Consider the following 16,245-nt stretch of genomic DNA (forward strand, 5'->3'; position numbering starts at 1 on the left):
GTATTATTCCCTTTCTTGGATTATGCTTTCTTTTAGATCGGATTCTTTAATTGTCTCTGCCTCCTTTGTTCCTTTTATTTTTATACACTTTCAAATGTTGCATTGTTGCTTTGTCATTTCTTTTTATCTTGTTCGTGTTTGATGTGAATAGTTCTGTCAGACTTCATATTTGCTTTGACGTAGTTTAGGCTAGGTGCCTCTCCTTGCCAATCTTCCCACATGGGACCTGTTATCTGCCACTCCAGCCCACCATTGAGTGCCTGAGGGGTGCTTTCTATCCATTTTCCTGTCTTCTGAGGTTTGGTTATGGGAGAGGGTAGAGAGTTTTGCTTGGGTTGAGTACAAAAACTTCGGCTTCATTTTCCAATCAGGGGTAGAATTTCACTCCCATGGGCTTTGTTTTATTCTACCATGTCAGAATGGTGGCATGTCTTGTGTTCTTTCTTCTGTTGAGAACCTGTGTGTCTTTGTACAAGTTTATTTGCCCTTTACTTTTTTTTTTTTTTTTAAGATTTTTATTTATTTATTTATTTGACAGGCAGAGATCACAAGTAGGCAGAGAGGCAGGCAGAGAGAGAGGAAGGGAAGCAGGCTCCCTGCTGAACAGAGAGCCCGATGCGGGGCTCGATCCCAGGACCCTGGGATCATGACCTGAGCCGAAGGCAGAGGCGTTAACCCACTGAGCCACCCAGGGACCCCTACCCTTTACTTTTTTGATGGTCATTTAGGCTTATGCCATACAGGGCTTCAGTTTATCTTTATGCGCTCATGCTATTTCTGAAACGCAGATTGCTTGAATTAGTATTGTGGGGGGTCAAAGGACATGTCTTGCAGAAAATATACCAGTTGATCTACCCATTAACTTTGTGTAAGAGTGCTTGTTTCTGAGTAAGCAAATCCAAAAAAACAGATTAGTGTTTCCCCAGGGTTGGGTAAGTGGAATGGTATGAGTGATATCTCAAAAAGCTGATACCTAAAAAACAAAAAACAAAAAAACCTATTTCTCCTTAACCTTGTCAACATACTGGATACTCTTATTTTTATGAATAATTGTTAGTCATCATTTTAATTTATATTTCCCTAGTGAGATAAAGTGTCTTTTCATATGTTCATGGAATCTGTAGTTCTCTTTTGTTTTTTTTTTTTTTCTATTTTTTTTTTTAGAGGAGAGAGAGAGCACAGAGGGAGAGTGAGGGAGAAGCAGATGCCCTGCTGAGCACAGAGCCCAACGTGGGGCTAGATCCCAGGACCCTGGGATCATGACCTGAGCTGAAATCAAGAGGTGGACACTTAATCAGCTGAGCCACCCAGGCGCCCCATATATATTCACGTTGTTGAAGCAACCTTGCAAAATTCATTAGGTATTTCTTTTTTTGTTTGTTTCCAATTTTTACTTAAATTCTGGGTGCCTCAGTCGATTAAGTGCTGGCCTTGAGCTCAGGTCCTGATCCCAGAGTCCTGGGATCAAGCCCTGTATGGGGCTCCCTGTTCAACGGGGAGTCTGCTTCTCCCTCTCCCTCTGTCCCTCCTCCTTGATTGCTCTCTCTCTCTCTCTCTCTCTCAAATAAATAAATAAATTCATTCTGATTAGTTAACATACAGTTTAATACTGGTTTCAGGAATAGAATTTAGTGATTCATCACTTACATATAACACCCAGTGCTCATCCTAATGAGTGTCTTCCTTAATGCCCACCTTCCCCACACCTCCCTTCTTCTACCCTCAGTTTGTTCTGTCTACTTTAGAGTCTCTTACGGTTTGCTTCCCTCTCTTTTTCTTTTTTGCCTTTCCATATGTTCATCTGTTTTGTTTCTTAAATTCCACATATCAGTGAGTTCATACGGTATTTTCTTTCTCTAACTGACTTCTTTTGTTCAGTATGATACACTCTAGCTCCACATATATCTTTGAAAATGGCAAGATTTCTTTTTTTTAAGATTATTTATTTATTTATTTGACAGAGATTACAAGTAGGCAGAGAGGCAGGCAGAGAGAGAGGGGAACCCGACGTGGAGCTCAATCCCAGGACCCTGAGATCATGACCTGAGCTGAAGGCAGAGGCCTAACCCACTGAGCCAGCCAGGCACCCCAAGATTTCATTCTTTTTGATGGCTGAGTAATAGTTCTTTGTGTGTATACCACACAGTGTGGTATACACACATATCTTCTTTATCCATTCATCAGTTGATGGGCATTTGGGCTCTTTCCATAGTTTGGCTATTGTTGATAATGATCAGTGCCATAGTTATTGTTCTTTTTCTTTCTTTCTTTCTTTCTTTTTTTTTTTTTTTTTTTTTTTTTTAAAGATTTATTTATTTATTTATTTGACAGACAGTGATCACTAATAAGCAGAGAAGCAGGCAGAGAGAGAGGAGGAAGCAGGCTTCCCGCCGAGCAGAGAGCCCAATGTGGGGCTCAATCCCTGGACCCCGAGATCTTGACCTGGACCAGAGGCAGAGGCTTTAACCCACTGAGTCACCCAGGCACCCTTTGTTCTTTTTCTTTTTTTTAGTAACAGCTTTATTGAGATATAATTTACATACAGCTACAATTCATCCATTTAAAGTGTAGAATGATTTTTATTTTTTTATTTTGAAGATTTTATTCATTTATTTGAGAGAGAGAGAGAGCGTGCATGAGAGGAAAGAGGTCCGCAGGAGAAGCAGAGAGCCTGATGTAGGACTCAATCCCAGGACTCCAGGATCATGACCTGAGCTGAAGGCTGTCTCTTAACCAGCTGAGCCACCCAGGTGCCCCTAGAATCGTTTTTAATATGTTGATAGAGTTGTGCAGTCATTATCACAATTAATTTTAGATTATTTCATCACCCACAAAATAAACCCTGTACCCTTCAGCTGTCACTCCCTAACTCCCCATTCTTTCTAGCCCTAGAGAACCACTAATCTATTTTCTCTCCACATTTGCTTATTCTAGATATTTCATATAAATGAAATCCTAAAATATGTGGTCCCTTGTGACTGGCCACTTTTTAATATAGCATAATGTTTTCAAGGTTTATCCATGTTGTGCCTTGTACAAGTATTCATTGCTTTGTGTGGGCAAATCATATTCTGTTTTATGAGTATGTCATATTTTGTTTACACATTTGTTTGGACATTTGGGTTTCTACCTTTTTGCTGTTAAGAATAACACAATGGGGGGGGGCGCCTGGGTGGCTCAGTGTGTTAAAGCCTCTGCCTTCGGCTCACGTCATGATCCTGGGATTGAGCCCTGCATCAGGCTCTCTGCTCACTGGGGAGCCTGCTTCCTCCTCTCTCTCTCTGCCCGCCTCTCTGCCTACTTGTGATCTCTGTCAAATAAATAAAATCTTTAAAAGAAGTAAAATTTTAAAAAATAAATAAAATAAAAAAAAAGAATAGCACAATGGACATTTGGGTGTAAGTTTTTGTGTGGACATTTTCCGTTTTATATATATATGTATTTAGGAATGGAATTGTGCGTCATATGGTAACTTTATGATTAAATCTTTGAGGAAGTACCAGACTCTTTTCCGAAGTGGCTACTGATTTATATTCCCACTAGCAGTGTATGAGGGTTCCAGTTTCTTCATGTTCTCACCAACATAGGTAATTAAATCTGCCATGGTGTTTTCAGTTAAAGTGTCATCTGTAGAATAGTTTAGTATAGTAGAATAGTATCTGTAGAATAGTTTAGTATCTTCAGGTGAGGTCTTCTTTTACTTTTTTCCCCCCAAAATTTTCTTGGCCTCTCTTCTCTTTATTCTTCCATATGAATTCCAGAGTCATATAGTCAAGCTGAAGAAAACAAAAGTCTCACTGGAATGCAAAGAATTGCATTAAATTTATATAGTATTTGATACTAAGTCTTTTCATTCAACAATATGGTATGGAGGGGCTCCTGGGTGGCTCAGTGGGTTAAGTGTCTGCTTTTGGCTTAGGTCATGATCCCGGGATTCTGAGATCAAGTCTCACATTGGGCTCCCTGCTCAGAAGGGAACCTGCTTCTCTCTCTCCCTCCGTCTGTTGCTCCCCTTGCCTGTGCTCTCTGTTAAATGAATAAGTAAAATTTTTAAAAAAATATATTATGGGAACTGAGGGTTGCTGGAGGGAAGCTGGGTGGAGCGGTGGGCTAAATGAGTGATGGCTATTAAGGAGGGACTGGATGTAGTGAGCCTTGGGTGTTAGATGCAACTGATGAATCACTGAATTCTTCCCCTGAAACTAGTAATACAGTATACGGTAACTAAGTTGAATTTAAATAAAAAATTTTAAAAATAAAAAAGGAATATGATATGTGACCCCATGTATCCCATCATCCAGCTTCAAATTCTCACCTGATACTGGTCTTGTTATACTATATCTCTTCCACAGCTACCCTCTTCTATAACTTTGAAACAAATCTCAGACATCATATTATTTCATCCATAAATATCTTAGTATATATCTTTAAAAGATAACATTTTTTTGTTATTTATTTAATTTAATCATTTTTCTAAAGTAGCCTCCATGGTTGGACTCACAGCCCTGAGATTAAAAGAGTCATATGCTTTCTCGACTGAGCCAGCCAGGCACCCCAAAGATAACTCTTTTTTAAAAAAATACCGTTTTACACCAGGAATATTAAATATCCTGGCAGCATTCTGTTTCCAGCTCTTTGTGTGTGTGTGTGTGTGTGTGTGTGTGTGTGAGAATAATTTCATCTGAATCAGGATCCAAAGTACAGTTCACACTGTAGTAGGTTAATACATCTGTAGGTTCCTCCACTATCTTTTTTCTCCCTTACTGTTTGTTTTTGTAGCTTTAAGTTTTTACTTAAATTCCAGTTAGTTAGCACCTTACTGTTCATTTGTTAAGCCATTTTGGGGCACCTAGGTGGTTCATTCAGTTAAGTGTCTGCCTTTGGCTCAGGTCATGATCCCAGGGATCAAGGCCCACATCAGGCTCCCTGCTCAGCAAGGAGTCTGCTTCTCTCTCCCTGTCAAATAAATAAATGAAATCTTAAAAAAAAAGAGAGAGAGAGAGATTAAAATTAAGAAAAGAAACCAGGTCATTTACCTTTTAGCCTCATGCAGTTTCCCACAGTCTGGATTTTGCTGGTTGTATCTCTGTCAAGTTGTAATATGTCCCTGTCATCTGTGTTTTCTATAAGTAGATATTGGTATGTTCCTTTGATATGCTGCTGGATTCATCTTGCTAAGTAGGATATATATATGTACACATATATATATATTTATATTTATATATTTATCTTTATATATATATATAAAGATAAAATTAATTTTTTGAGCTTATTTTCTCTTAGGTTTTGGTATTTAGCCAGTGCTAAATTATTGATAAGCCTGGAGTAATTTGGATAATTTTAGAAGGTAAATATCTACCAGATTTTTTTTTTTTAAGATTTTAGTTATTCATTTGACAGAGACATAGTGAGACAGCAGACACAAGTAGGGGGAGTGGGAGAGGGAGAAGCAGGCCTCCTGCCAAGCAGGGAACCCGATGTAGGGCTAGATCCCAGGACCCTGGGATCATGACCTGAGCCGAAGGTAGACGTTTCAGCAACTGAGCCACCCAGGCGCCCCTCTACCAGTAATATAACTTTGATATGAAAGCCTGATAAAGGTAACAGAAACTCACCAATTATATATAAAAATCCAAAATATAGCGATCAGACTATATTTTGACCATTTGAAGAATACATGATGAAGTTGGGTTTGTTATTGCTTAAATATTCCTCTAGCGGTGCCTGGTTGGCTCTGTTGGTTGAGTGTCTGCCTCTTGATTTTGCTTGGATATGGTCTTGGGGTTGTGGGATTGGGCCCCGCATCAGGCTCTGTGTGTGGTGCCAAGTCTGCTTGAGTTTCTCTCTTTCCCTCTCCTGGTCCCTCCCCCTGCTTGTGCATGTGCTCTCTCTCTCTCTCTCAAATAAATAAAATCCTAAAAAAATATGTATATATTGCTTTAAACCATCCACTTCTTTTCATCACCATTGCCATGACTCTAATAGAGGCCACCACCTTCTGGTCTCCCTGCTTCCAGAGTGTTCCCTTCAAATTCCTTCTTCATGCTTCAGTTCTTTTTCAAATATACACCTGGTCATGACATTCTCATTCAAGTCTGTAGTGAGCAACAGCTGTGGATACCTGGAGGCCATCTACTTACGTTTGTAGAGATAAGAGCAAAAAACGAGCTCTAGCTGAGGGCAGAGTGAGAGAAGGCCATGCCAGTCAGTGAGCGGCACGTACAAAGGCTTTGTGGCAAGAGAGAGCATGGTGCAAACCAGGAGCCGAAAGCAAGCAGAATGGCTGGAGAGCAGATTATCTCAGTGATGAGATGAGCTGGAGAGAGACTGGCAAGGCCAGCTCACACAGAGCCTTGTAAGCTGTGTGCGAAAGGTTTTATTTTGGGGCTAAGGTTCTTGGAAAGTTATGGAAAGGTTTTATTTATTTATTTATTTAAAAGATTTTATTTATTTATTTGACAGACAAATCACAAGTAGGCAGAGCAGCAGGCAGAGAGAGAAGGGGAAGCAGGCTCCCTGCTGAGCAGAAAGCCCGATGTGGGGCTCGATCCCAGGACCCTAAGATCATGACCTAAGCCGAAGGCAGAGGCTTAACCTGAGCCACCCAGGGGCCCCTATTGAAAGGTTTTAATCAGAGTCAACAGTAGGCGAAAGACCTCTTAGGTTCTTAGATAATAATTATATTAAAAAATAGTTACAGGCATAATTTTTTCACTGGGCAAAGGTAATTGTTTAGGTAAGTATATGTTTCTGAAAACAGATCATCTTTTGTTGTGCCACATATTATTGTGTTTAATCTAAATTCTGATCATGTCATTTGCTCCTTGAAGATATGGTTTGTGGTAAGGACACTGCATTTTAATTAAAGAACTAGATGGAAAATGAAAACCCTGCAATCATAAAAAGCCTCAGTAATGATGCAGTGAAAGATTAAGGAAAATATTTACATAGGAATTGATATCTTATCTTTCTCAAGTTATTCAGTAATGAAAACCCGTTGACGAACGGAAATCGTTTTATCAAAATGATTATTGGGGGAAAGCTTTTTAAGTAGCTTGTCATTTGAAGGGCTTCTGAATTCATTTTTTTCTAACTTGTTTCTATTTCTTTGCCTTCATAGGAGAGTAGTTATTTTGATGGAGTTAGACATTTTGAAATCAGCTGAAGCCGTTGGATTAAAGATTGGCAATCCTGTGCCCTATAATGAAGGTAAAATTCTTTTTTATAGGTTGTAGCTCTCAGTTCAATACCTCTTTATAGATCCAGAATTCTACCTTTTGGGTTCAGTTTGATTTGTTGGTCTTACTAAGACTAGTGATTTGGGGGTTTAGGAACCAGGTTAATCTTTCAGGATTTTCAGTGCTAAAGAAATTAAGGTAGGACTCCAGAGGAAAACCCTCTCCTCTGTTTTTCTCTGTGCACAGCTTCTTTCATCTTTTCGGCTTGTCTGTCACCACAAGTGTGGGGTTTGTCACACATTAAGCATTTCTCTCATTTTCCACGGACACCGCCGGTGGTCCTACCATTCAGTTTAGTTATGATACTCTCTATCTGAATTTAGCATCAGGTTCCACAGGTAAAGACTGAGGCCCACAGGGCTGCCTCCACACCCCTCTGTTACCCCCAAACCCCAGTTCAGATGCCAGTCAAAAGTCCTAGGTAGTTATTTGTGCTTCTGGCCAACTGGCTGTAAATTGGAGTTTCCCACAACCCCCTCCTCAGGTTCAATTAGATTAATGAGCGATAGTGGCTCAGAGAACTCAGAGAGCAGCCAGGTAGAAGGGGTGTACTGAGCAAGGCATGTGGGAAGGGGTGCAGAGTTTCTGTACTCTCTCGGGGTACACTGTCCTCCCAGCACTGCCATGTCTTCACCAACAGAAGCTCCCAAGCCCCATTCTTTTGGCTATTAAAGAGGCCTCCTTAGTTAGACATGATTTTAATAATCATTGGTCATTGGTGATTGGTTCAACCTCTAATCCCCTCTTCTCTCCTCAGAGGTAGAGGGTGGGTGCTGAAAGTTCGAACTCTAATCACATGGTTGGTTCCCCTGGCAACCATCCCCATCCTTAGGGGCTTTCCAGAAGTCACTTCACTGACACTCAGATGTGATTGAAATGGGTTTCCTATAAATAAGCTGCCTGTATTCCTCTTATCACTTTGGAAATTATAAGGGCTTCAAGAGCTCTTTGCCAGGAACCGTGGATGAAGGCCAAAAAATACTTGTTATATCACAATATCACAAGCTCGCATTGGGAAAAGAGGAAAAGTTAGAGAATGTAATGGAAAAATATCCCATTTATAATAGATTAAAAATAAATACATAGGGGCACCTGGCTGGCTCAATCAGAGGAATGCGTGAATTTGATCTCGGGGTCATGAGTTTGAGGCCCACTTTGGGTCTAGTAGAGATTACTTAAATAAAACTTGGAAAAAAGCAAATATATAGAGGAATGTTAATGAGAAATGTGCTTTCTTAAATGCACGTTTTTGTATGTATGTATGTATTTATTTATTTATTTATGTTTTTTGAAATTGTAAAGCAAGGGGCACCTGGCTGGCTCAGTCAGCAGAACATGTGACTCTTGGTCTCAGGGTCATAAGTTTGAGTTCCATGTTCGGGGTAGAGTTTACTTAATTGAGGAAAAAAAAAATCTTGGGAAAAAAATATATAAAGCAAATGCTACTGGCTGGCTAAGGCAGTAGGATATGCAGCCCTTGATCTTGAGGTTGTGAGTTTGAGCCCCACATTGGGTGTAGAGATTACTTAAAAATAAAATCTTTAAAAAACTAATAAAAAAATGTAAAGCATATTATCTTTTTTTGATAGCACTCAGCACACCAGTAGTCGTTAGAATAATTTCTGTGTTTATTGCCAGGCCATGAGTAAACTCCATGAAGGTGGAGACCATTATTTGTTTATTCTTTGCTATGTCCCTGGTGCCTAACTTTTATTTTTATTTATTTTATATTTTTATTAAATAAAGCGCAACAACAGTGGCCATCCGCCTCTTTGTTTGCACCTCTGTGATCAAAAGCAGCTTTAAGAGCACAGATCCCCAATATTTGGAGGGCAGGGTCCATTTTGCCGGCCTTTTCCCCAGTGTGCGAGCGAGCTGCTCTAGGAACAGGTGCACTGCAGCCTGCCACTTAGCTGCGGCTCCAGGGGTGGGTAGTCGTTACTGCGCTAAGAGCTGGAATTGATCACAGTTTACCATCCAGATCTTTTCCTGGGAGTTGCAAGCCTTCCGTAGACTTTCAGATTCTAAAGTAGTTCTATCAGACAGGTTCTGCCAGTGCAGTTATACTCTAGATTGAGAGGTAGATTCCTGGTACTTCTTACCCCGCCATCTTCTCAGAATCCTCTCTCAGCAGTGATTATCTGTTGACTGAGTTTTATTTTATTTTTTTAAAGATTTTATTTATTTATTTGACAGAGAGAGAGAGATCACAAGTAGGCAGGCAGAGAGAGAGAGGAAGGGAAGCAGGCTCCCTGCCGAGCCAGAAAGCCCGATGCGGGGCTCGATCCTAGGACCCTGGGATCATGACCTGAGCCGCAGGCAGAGACTTTAACCCACTGAGCCACCCAGGCGCCCCAGAGTTTTATTTTCTTGTGAAAATATACAAAAAGGCCCAATAAAATGAGAACAATTTAATTACTTTAAATAAGAGACAATGATCGTTCAAGAGAAAGGCAAAGAATCCTGTGAAGGGAGATGGCTTATCTGCCCCCCACCAAGCCTAATAAAAATAAAATTAAAAAATAAATAAATAAAAATAAAAAGAGGCACCTGGCTGTCTCAGTCAGTAGAGCATATGATTCTTGATCTCACGGTCATGAGTTTAAGCCCCATGTTGGGTGTAGAGCCCACTTAAAAAAACAACTAGATCCTCACTGTTACCAAAATAAATTCCAGATTAAAAAAAAAAAATTTATTTATTTATTTGACAGAGAGAGAGAAAGGACACACAAGCAGGGCAAGCAGCAGAGGGAGGAGGAAGAAGCAGGCTCTCTGCTGAGCAGGGAGCCTGATGTAGGGTTCAGTCTCAGGGCCCTGGGATCATGACCTGAGCCGAAGGCAGACGCTTAACCGACTGAACACCCAGGTGCCCACCAGTTTTTTTTTTAAGGTAGAAAAAGAGGGGCACCTGGGTGGCTCAGTTGGGGTTAAGCATCTGATTTCAATTCCGGTCATGATCTTGGGGTGCTAGGGTGGAGCCCTGCATCAGGCTCCCCACTCAGCAGGGAGTTTGCTTGTCCCCCTTCACCTTCTTGTGCTTTCTCTGTCTCTGTCTCAAATAAATAAATAAAAGTTAGAAAATGAAACCATCTAAAATAATAAAGACAATGGGGTTGCGTATGGATTGGGATAATTCACAATGAATGTTTGAATACAGTGAAATAAAAAAAAGTTTTGTGTGGTAAAATTAAAAAGGTATGTGAACTTAAATAGGTTAAAATGTTAAAAAAGATAGGATTGATAGGGTCTCCTGGCTGGCTCAGTCAGTAGAGCATGTGACTGGATCCATGGTGGTGAGTTTGGGCCACACTGGGGGTAGAATTTAGTTTAAAAAAAAAAAAAAAAAAAAAAGAGGCGCCTGGGTGGTTCAGTGGGTTAAAGCCTCTGTTTTCAGCTCAAGTCATGATCCCAGGGTCCTGGGATCAAGGCCCACATCAGGCTCTCTGATCAGCAGGGAGCCTGCTTCCCCCTCTCTATCTGCCTGCCTATCTGCCTACTTGTGATCTGTCAAATAAATAAAATCTTTTTGTTTTTTTTTAAAGATTTTTATTTATTTATTTATTTGACAGAGAAAGATCACAAGTAGGCAGAGGCAGGCAGAGAGAGAGGAGGAAGCAGGCTCCCTGCTGAGCAGAGAGCCCGATACAGGGCTCGATCCCAGGACCCTGAGATCATGACCCGAGCCGAAGGCAGAGGCTTCAACCCACTGAGCCACCCAGGCATCCCAATAAATAAAATCTTTTAAAAAAAAGAAAAGATGGGACTGACAAAAGATTAATATCTTTAATATTTACTGAATTTTTTATAAGAGGAAATTATTTTTTATACTCTTTGGTATTGGTGTTGAAATTATTTTTTCCAAGGAAAAATACTCCAGTAGGAAAGCAAGCAGGCATCAGTCATTTGATGAGAAGAGGGTGTTCTCTGTGAAGAAAACAAATGGCCAGTACATAACAACAAAAAAAAATACTTAGTTTTTTTTTTTCTAAGATTTTATTTATTTTTTTGACAGATAGAGAGGGAACACAAGTAGAGGGAGTGGGAGAAGAAGAAGCAGGCTTCCCACTGAGCAGGGAGTCCTGAGCAGGACTCGATCCCAGGACTCTGGGATCAAGACCTGAGCTGAAGGGAGATGCTTAACGAATGAGCCATCCAGGTGCCCCCCAAAAATATTTAGCTTTATTAGTCATTATTTCTTGTACCTGTTTTTAGGGAGATAACATTGTTTTTTTCCATTAAGTGTTTTGTTGGCTGTGGGTTTTTTGCATATTCTTTTTATCAGTATGAAGAAGTTTATTTTCAATTCCTAGTTTGCTGAGGGTTTTTATCAGGAATAGATGGTAAATTTAGTCAAATGTTTTTTTCTGTGTCTATTGATGATCATACAGTTTTTCCTTTTTTATTGGTTAATGTGAGTTATATTCAGTGATTTTTGAATGCTAAACCAATTTGTAGTTTCTGGGGTAAGTTTTATCATCATGATCTATTTATACTTTTTATATATTGTTGGATTTCATTTGCTGAACTCTCTTGATTTAACCATTTGATTTGATTTGATTGGAAATTTTTGTCTGTATTATGAAGGATATCAGGCTGTAATTTTCTTACAATACCCTTGTCTAATTTTGGTGTCATAGTAATCCTGCCTCATAGAATGAGTTAGAAAGTATTCCCTCGGGACACCTGGGTGGCTCAGTTGGTTGGGCGGCTGCCTTCGGCTCAGGTCATGATCCTGGTCCCAGGATCGAGTCCTGCATCAGGATCCCGCTCAGTGGGGAGTCTGCTTCTCCCTCTGACCCTCCCCCCCTCTTAAGCTCTCTCTCTCTCAAATAAATAAATAAAATCTTTTAAAAAAAAGTGTTCCCTCTTAAATTTTCTAAAATAGTTTATGTAGAATTATTACTTTTTACTTAAAATGTTTAGTAGAGTTTCCCAATGAAGCTATCTGGGGCTGATATATTTTTTTAGAAACGTTTTCCACTACAAATGCAGGGGTTTTTTTTAGCAGATATATGTAGGGTTATCCAGATAATCTGTTTCTTTTTGAGTGAGTTGTAGTAGATTGTGTTTTAAGGAATTCAACCATGTCACATAAGTTCTTGGATTTATTGGCTTGCATAAATGTAAACAGGCTAGGGGTGCTTGGCTGGCTCAGTTGGTAGAATACGTGACTCTTGATCTCAGGGTTGTAAAATCAAGTCCTATATTGGGCAAAGAGATTACTTAAAAATAAAATTTTTTTAAGATTGTATTAATTTATTTGACAGAGAGAGGGATGACAAGTAGCCAGAGAGGCAGGCAGTGGTGAGGGAGGAAGCAGTCTCCCTGCTGAGCAGAGAGTCCGACACGGTGCTTGATCCCAGGACCTTGAGATCATGACCTGAGCCAAAGGCAGAGGCTTAACCCCCTGAGCCACCAGGCGCCCTTTAAAAATAAAATTAAAAAAAAATAAATAAAAGTAAATCGTCTGAAAAACCCCAATTAAGTGGCAGAAATTATCATATTGGATAATGTGAATAAAGTAGTCCATTATTCCTTTTTTTTTTTTTTAAGATTTATTTATTTATTTATTTGACAGAGAGAGAGAGAGAGAGATCACAAGTAGGCAGAGAGGCAGGCAGAGTGAGAGAGGAAGGGAAGCAGGCTCCCTGCTGAGCAGAGAGCCCGATGCGGGACTCTATCCCAGGACCCTGAGATCATGACCTGATCCGAAGGCAGTGGCTTAACCCACTGAGCCACCCAGGCGCCCCTAAAGTAGTCCATTATTAGCCTTTTAGTGTCTGTAGAATCTGTGATGATGTCACTTCTCTCATACCTGATGTTGATAATTTGTGTTCCTTTTTTTTTTTTTTCCCCTTTAGCAGTCTGGCTAAATGATTTATCAGTCTTGTGGATCTTTTCACAGAACCAGCTTTTGGTTTCATTGGGGGTTTTTTTCCCCCTCTTTTTATATTATCTATACTGTTGATTTTTTTATGCCTCGATCTGTAATGTTTACTTACCTCTCTTTACCTTGCATTTTACTGTGTTCTTTCTTTCCATTGCTATATGTGAATGCTGGGCTCATTGATTTGAGACCTTTCTTCTTTTCTAAAATTAAGAGTTGTTTAGTGTTAAAAATTTACCCCTAAGCACTGCTTGAACAGCGTCAAGCAAAGTTCTGGTGTTACAGGTTTTATTCTGTTCAAATACTTTCTAATTTCCCTTTTAATTTCTTCTTTAACATTATATTACTTTTATGTATATTTGTTTTCAAGTATTTAAAGATTTTTCCAGAGATCTTTCTATTATTGATAATTTAGTTCAACTATGGGTAAGTACCATATGTTATGTGACCTGAATTCTGTTATTTTATTGTTCCAAGTTGTGATCTCTTGTGGTAAATTTTGTATGTACTTGAGAAGAATTTGTTTCTGTTGTTGGACACAGTGTCCTATAAAATAAATAAATGTCAGTTAAGTCAAGTTGGTTGATTGTAGTTGTTCAAGTACTGATTTTCTATTGACTTGTTCTATCAGTTATTGAAAGGGATTTGGAATCTCTGACTATAACTGTGGATTTCTCTATTTTTTTCCTTGAGGTTGTATTAGGTTTTGCTTCATATATTCTGAAACTCTGTTAGTAAGTGCATTAAACATTTAGGATTATTATGTTTTTTTATGAACTGACTTCTTTATCATTATGAAATGACGTTATCATTAACAAAATTCTGTGCTTTGAAATCTTTGTCTGCTATTAATATAAGCACTTTGTTTTTGATAATAAAAATCCTAGAGAATCCGGTTTGAAAAAGTATATACATATAACTTTTTTAATTTTTATTTTAATTAAATTAATTTTTTAATTAATTTCTTTTAATTAGTTTAGCTTGGTATATCTCTTTCCATCCTTTAACTGTTCACCTATATTAACTGTATTTCTTATAAGCAGAGTATAAGTGGGTTTTGCTCTTTTATCCAGTTTGATAATTTCTACATTTTAACTGGGTGTTTAGACCATTTATATTTAATATAGTTATTGGTATGGTTAGTTTAAGTCTGACATCTTGCTATTTGTTTTTTATTTATCCCTCTTTTCTGCCTTCTTTTGGGTTGAATATTTTTTGTGATTGCTTTTATTTCCTTTGTGGACTTATTTACTGTTGTCTGTACTTTGCTCTTTTTAGTGGTTTGTTTAAGGTTTATAATATGCACTTTAACTTATCAGGGTCTGTCTTTGAGTGATGCTATACCACTTCACATACAGTGTAAGAATCTTACTTTTTTCTCTTCCCTCCCAGGTCTTGTGCTATGCTTGTCACACATCTTACCTATGTTATAAGCCTCTTGGTACATTGTTATTGTTTTAGTTTAATTAGTTATCTTTTAAAGAGATTTACTTAATAATATCTTATATACTTATGTAGTTGCCATTTCTGTTGTATGGATTGATATCTTCCACTGTTATTTAGACTTTATTGTAGTGGAGATCTGCAAGTGATGAATTCTTTCAGCTTTTTTAGGTCTGAAAAATATTTCACCTTTGACTCTGAAAGACATTTTTGCTAGGTATAGAATTCCAGGTAGATTTATCCTCCCTCTCTCCTTCCCTCCCTCCCTTGCTTTCTTTCTTTCTTCCTTAGATTGATTTATTTATTTTAGAGGCATGGGGACAGAGGGAGAGAGAGTCCTGAAGCAGATTCCCTGCTGACTGTGGAGCCCAATGAGGGGCTCAGTCCCGGGACCCTGAGATTATGACCTGAGTCAATCAAAAGGCAGCACTTAACTGGCTGCTTAACCAACTGAGTCACCCAGGTGCCCCTAGATTTTTCTTTCTGTGTATTTTGAAGATGTCCTCTTGCTTTCATGTTACCGGTACCACGAGAAGTCTGTGATCATCTCTATCTTTGTCTCTGTTCTTAACATGACTTTTTCGCTGACCATTTTACAATTTTCTGTCATTAGTTTTGAGCAGTTTGATTGTGATATACCTTGGTGTCATTTTCTTTGTGTCTTTTGTCTTGATGTTCATGGAACTTTTAGGACCTCTACATGTATAATTTTCATCAAATTTGGAAGATTTTTGGCCATTATTTCTTAAATGTCTTCCCCATCCTTTGAGTCTCCAATTTTTTATATATATGCTGCTTGAAGTTGGCTTATAGTTCATGGGTGCTGGGTTTTTGTTTGTTTGTTTTGTTTTTTTCTTCTTTTTCATTTTGCATAGTTTTATTGCTGGGCATTCAGATTCACTGATCCCTTTACTAATCTTGTTTCATCTGCTATTAATCCTGTTTGGTATGTTCTTTTTCCTCAGTCATTGTAATTTTCAGTTAATTTAAAAAATTTTTTAATTCCAGTATAGTTCACCCGCAGTGTTTTATTAGTTTCAGGTGTATAATATAGTGATTCAGCAATTCTGTACATTTTTCAGTGCTTATCATGATAAGTGTACTCTTAGTCCCCATTACCTATTTCCCCCACCCACCCACCCTCCCTTGTGGTAACCGTCAGTTTGTTCTCCATAGTTAAGAGTCTGTTTTTTGGTTTGTCCCTTTTTTTCTTTATTCATGTGTTTTGTTTCTTAAATTCCCCATATGAGTGACATCCTGTGATATGATACTTGCCTTTCTCTGACTAATTTCACTTAGCATTAGATTGTCTAACTCAATCCATGTTGTTGCAGATGGCAGGATTTTTGTGTGTAGCTGAATAATGCCACATTTTCTTTCTTTCTTTCTTTCTTTCTTTTTTAAGATTTTTATTTCTTTATTTGAGAGAAAGAAACAAAGAGCGCAAGCAGAGGGAGAAGGAGAGGGAGAAGCAGACTCCCCGCTGAGCTGGGAGCCTGACGTGGGGCTCGATCCCAGGACCTGGAGATCATGACCTAAGCCAAAGGCAGATGTTTAGCCATCTAAGCCACCCAGGTGCCCAGTGCCACATTTTCTTTATCCATTCCTCTATCAGTGGAGACTTGGATTGCTTCCATAATTTGACTTTTGTAAATAATGCTACACTAAGCATCGGCA

General features: G+C 38.9%; 1 protein-coding gene across 2 annotated transcripts in view; it reads left to right on the plus strand.

Moving 5' to 3' along the window:
• RPA1 (replication protein A1) overlaps window positions 1-16,245 on the plus strand; it is a 77,634-nt gene that overhangs the window by 24,944 nt on the left and 36,445 nt on the right. For both annotated transcript variants that reach the window (XM_004746853.3, XM_045070022.1), the window contains exon 5: window positions 7,121-7,209. In XM_004746853.3, the coding sequence (XP_004746910.1) occupies window positions 7,121-7,209 (89 nt within the window). The remainder of the gene's footprint in view (window positions 1-7,120; window positions 7,210-16,245) is intronic.

The sequence above is a fragment of the Mustela putorius genome, unplaced genomic scaffold (genome assembly GCF_011764305.1).
Source record: "Mustela putorius furo isolate JIRA1106 unplaced genomic scaffold, ASM1176430v1.1 tig00003962_pilon_pilon_pilon, whole genome shotgun sequence".
NCBI lineage: Eukaryota > Metazoa > Chordata > Mammalia > Carnivora > Mustelidae > Mustela > Mustela putorius.